The 4018-nt window shown below is 32.6% G+C and overlaps 1 protein-coding gene across 1 annotated transcript; it reads left to right on the forward strand.

The window, feature by feature from the left end:
* Nucleotides 1-539: 539 nt before the first annotated feature.
* Nucleotides 540-1181, forward strand: LOC114758275 (agamous-like MADS-box protein AGL82). Its single transcript, XM_028947306.1, has one exon. It carries the CDS (start codon nucleotides 540-542, stop codon nucleotides 1179-1181), a length of 642 nt encoding a protein of 213 aa, XP_028803139.1.
* The last annotated feature ends 2837 nt before the right edge of the window (nucleotides 1182-4018 follow it).

Here is a 4018-nt window from a genome sequence, read left to right on the forward strand (position 1 = left end):
TTTCCCTGACCTGAAATTTTCAATGATACATGCATAGGTAGTGTTATATATGTGATTAAAATAAACAGAATTATTCCCACTTTTCTTTGGGCACCAATCAAAAGAAAATAATCAATGACTCAGTGTTGTTTTTGTTCATTCTGGTAACATGTTTGTTTTGTCAGATTTTTTTTTTTTTCATGTTAAGTTTCTGATCAATTGAGAAGTCGCTGCCAAAAATGAAACTTTGGTTTAATTTGCCGTCGCTGTAAACTTTCAATAAAAATCGCTGAGGTGATGACTTTTCAGCAACAACAAATCTTTATTGGTGACTTTTGCACTTTCAACGATGACTTTTTAGCTTATTACCGCAGAAAGTCATTTTTTTAATAGAGATATGCAACTTGGTGTGGCTTTCCTAATAAAATTCTGTGTTTATATGTGTCGTTCACTCATATTATTGGACATGTTTTGATTGATGAGTAATGAACAATAATTTATGTTTGTGTACAGATCATTGATATATTTATATGAAGAAAATGAAACGTGAAAGGATAGCCATGGAACCAATCCAAAATAAGAAAGCTCGCAAGGCAACGTTTGAGGGTAGGAAAAAGAGCATAATGAAGAAAGCTTACGAGCTTTCTACTCTCTGTGGAGTTGAAGTCTGCATCATAATCTATGGCCCTAACAATAATGAAGGCCAAGTTCCCGCTCAGACATGGCCTCAAGATCCCCAAGACGTCATCAGAATCATCCACAAGTACAACAAGGCCAGGATCGCCAGCCGCCAGCCACCGAAGAAGTACGATCTGCAAGATTTCTTCAGAGATAGAAGGAACAAAGTTGAAGCTGAGAGAGCAAAAGTTGACAAAGAGACTCTCAGGAACTTGTCCTCTCACCAACAAAACTTGAATTCACCAAGAGATGATGAATTGAGAATGTTTGTGGCTGAGCTCGATGCTAGGATTGAGGAATGTGACAGAAGAATCAACATGTTGAAAATGATGAAACCAGATCATCATCAGAATAATAATAACCCCAGAATAACAAACCAAAACCTTTTTAATGTGTTTCCTCCTACTATGAAGTCTGCAATTTTTTACCCTTATTATTCTCCTGTATCTCAGAATATTCTTCATATGCAGATAAATAGTGGGCCAAGAAGAACCAATTTGAGAATGAGGGAAAAAGTTCCGTGATGAACTACTACAATGGAGGAACAAGTGTGCAATATTCTGGTCTGCAGAATCCACCACCTCTTCTTCGTCCTCTAGAGTTTCAAACTGAAGATGGCTGCCACAGTAATACCTAATACGCTTCGGACTCAGATAATACCGCATTATGAGCATGCAAACAACATTTATCATCAGGAGCATTTCTTTTAACTCTATGATCATAGCTAGGTCTTAGTTCTATAAAACTTAATTAGATGTACGTACGGAGGCGTTTCTCCCTCAAGTTAATTTATTCAATTTGCCCCCTCTTGTGTGTTGATTTGCTTTGAAAGCTTCTCATGAAGGTTTTTATTATTTCAAGAATTTCTAATGCAAGAACCAAAACCCTAACATTGAAGTGAAAATGACATACACTACCAAAAAAAAAAGGAAATTAGAGACAAAAAATTCCATCAATAAATTCTGTTTTCGTCACTAATGTATCACTAATTTCATAACTAATCAAAAAGTCTATTGCTAATTAGCTGTTTTATTTTTTAGTGGTGGATATCATTTATTTGGATAATAAATCTGATTTTTATGGTACGTGATGGCTTGATCCATGCTTTCTCTTTCCTTTCATTTAATCTCGTTATGTTAAGTTTTTCTCACTATAATTTGAGTATTTATCAGGCAGAACAACAAATGAAATAAAGCTCTTCCCTAAGCATTTAACAAGACTCCATTTTTCACGGCTTGAACTCACCTCTCTCCCAAACACGCACCAACTATTTTCCATCCATTTTCTTTTTCCATATTTTCGTTGTTCAATTCCATTGTTTTAATGATAATAAAATTAGAAAGGAATATTGTTTTGTAGGATTTAATGAATATCTGATGACAAAACAATCAAAGTGGAGAGATATAAGAAGACTAGAGCCTTTAAGTCTTTATTTTCTTTATGCTTTAGTATCTTAATTCTCATGTATTAGAGTAGAGAGAGAGAGAGAGAGAGCTATGCATTTAAGCTTGAAACATTAATTTTCTAAAATTTTGAGAAAGGAAGTTAACAAGTATTTGCATCGGTTTTATAAAACTTAGAAAACATTCCGAAATGATTTTGTTTAGACTTAATTTTAACACGTTGATCTTTACGTTTAACGGGTTACTTTAGCCATTTTTCACTTTAATATGTTTTTAATCCATCAAACATATTAATCTTTCTAGTTGTTTACTGTCCTACCCTGTTAATTTTTATTAGGAAAACAAGGAAATTAGAATTATTAAGGGCCAAGTAGTGTAGTGAAAATTTAGATAGAATAACTTTTGAATTGAGATCAGATCTAGGATTGGATTGTCATTTTTAAAATACCCAGTCAATATTAATCAGAGTAAGAAGGTACACCTAGAATCCCCAAAATTTTTTAGAAAATCATGAAAAGTAGAATAAAGGGCAGGAAATAATATTTGAGGCCTGAAGGGTAAAGATAGAATAAAAATAAATTATTTTGAAATTTCTGGTATTTTCTTGGAATTTTGGCTAATTAAGAAAAATTTTGCCAAATTGAATTATTTAAAATACTTAGAGACCTTGATAATTCATGAAAAATTTAGAAAAATTCCTTGGGGAATTATTATGAATTTTAAAATTGTCTTTTTTGGCAGCAAGAGGTGCAAATGATAGCTTTAAAAATATTTAAAACTTAATTTCTATTGGTTGAAGGCTGATTTCCAGAAAATTTTAATTTAAAGAGTTAAAGGTTGAAATAAATTTTGAGAAAATTTAGAAAATCTATCCTCATCAAAAGGAAGCTATTGTGCAAAGAAATAAAGTTTGAAAGTAGTGGATTTAACATGATCCAAGAAAATTTCAACTGATAACGGGAGATTATATAGTATAATGAGTATAAGCTTGGTGAGACAAAATTTCTCCCTAATTTTTAGGTAAAATTGGCTCCAAATAGAGAGGCGAAGGACCTAAGTGAAATATTACAAATTGTTGAAGAGTAAACTTGGAAGAATAAATCATTGAATAAAAAATGGCAATTCTTGCATGCGTTAGATTAGGTGTCCTTATGAGTTAGCCCCTTGCATTTAATTAAGGGACACATAAGAGGGATTATGTGGGTAAATCATGGAGGAAGATGGATCAAAATCTTGCCATGCGTTAAAGGTTAAACTACATAGTAAATAAGAGAGCTATTAAGGTGTAAATTTTGGTGTTTCTATAAATATGACCCCTCCCTCTTCTATGAGACATTTTTGGCCAACTAAGAGAGAAAGGGAAGGAGAGAATTTCGGCCTTCAAGGGAGAAAGAAGAGGAGAAGAAGATCAAACCAACCTTAGGCCAAATCAAGTGTCAAATCAAGGTAAAAGCTTGGATTTCTCTTCTGGTTTAAGTTATCTAGTAGTTTGATCGTTTAAATTGTAGTTTTGATGGAGTTTGAAGCATAAATTAATTAGGGTTTGGTGCTGTCCAATTTGATATATGTTGAGTTATAGATGATTTGAAGGTTGTTTATGGATTAGAAAATAGAAAATGCTTGCATTATGATGTTTAAACTTTGTTTTGGAAAAAATTCTAACTTGTGAATCCAAGGGAGTATATTTGGCCAACTAGGGTTCTTGGTACTACGGTTTGATTTTTGTTTATTTGATTCCTTCAATGAGTTTAGGAGGTGAAATTGTGTAGGAATATATGAAGAGTATGTGTTTGGAAGCATTAAAATTGAAAATGAAATTTTTGAACATAAGTATCCTATTTGGCCAAGAGAAGAAATGGTAGGAGGGATTGGATTTTGGTAAATCTAAGTTCATATTTAGATTCTACATGAAAAATCATATAGAAAAAGCATGTGAAACTTAAATTAAAAACGATGAT

This window comes from Neltuma alba, unplaced genomic scaffold (assembly GCF_004799145.2).
Source record: "Neltuma alba isolate B1F8T4 unplaced genomic scaffold, ASM479914v2 tig00010684_pilon, whole genome shotgun sequence".
NCBI lineage: Eukaryota > Viridiplantae > Streptophyta > Magnoliopsida > Fabales > Fabaceae > Neltuma > Neltuma alba.

Excerpts from the sequence above, each read along its gene's own strand:
- LOC114758275 (XM_028947306.1), top strand. The coding sequence starts at position 540 with ATGGAACCAATCCAAAATAAGAAAGCTCGCAAGGCAACGTTTGAGGGT.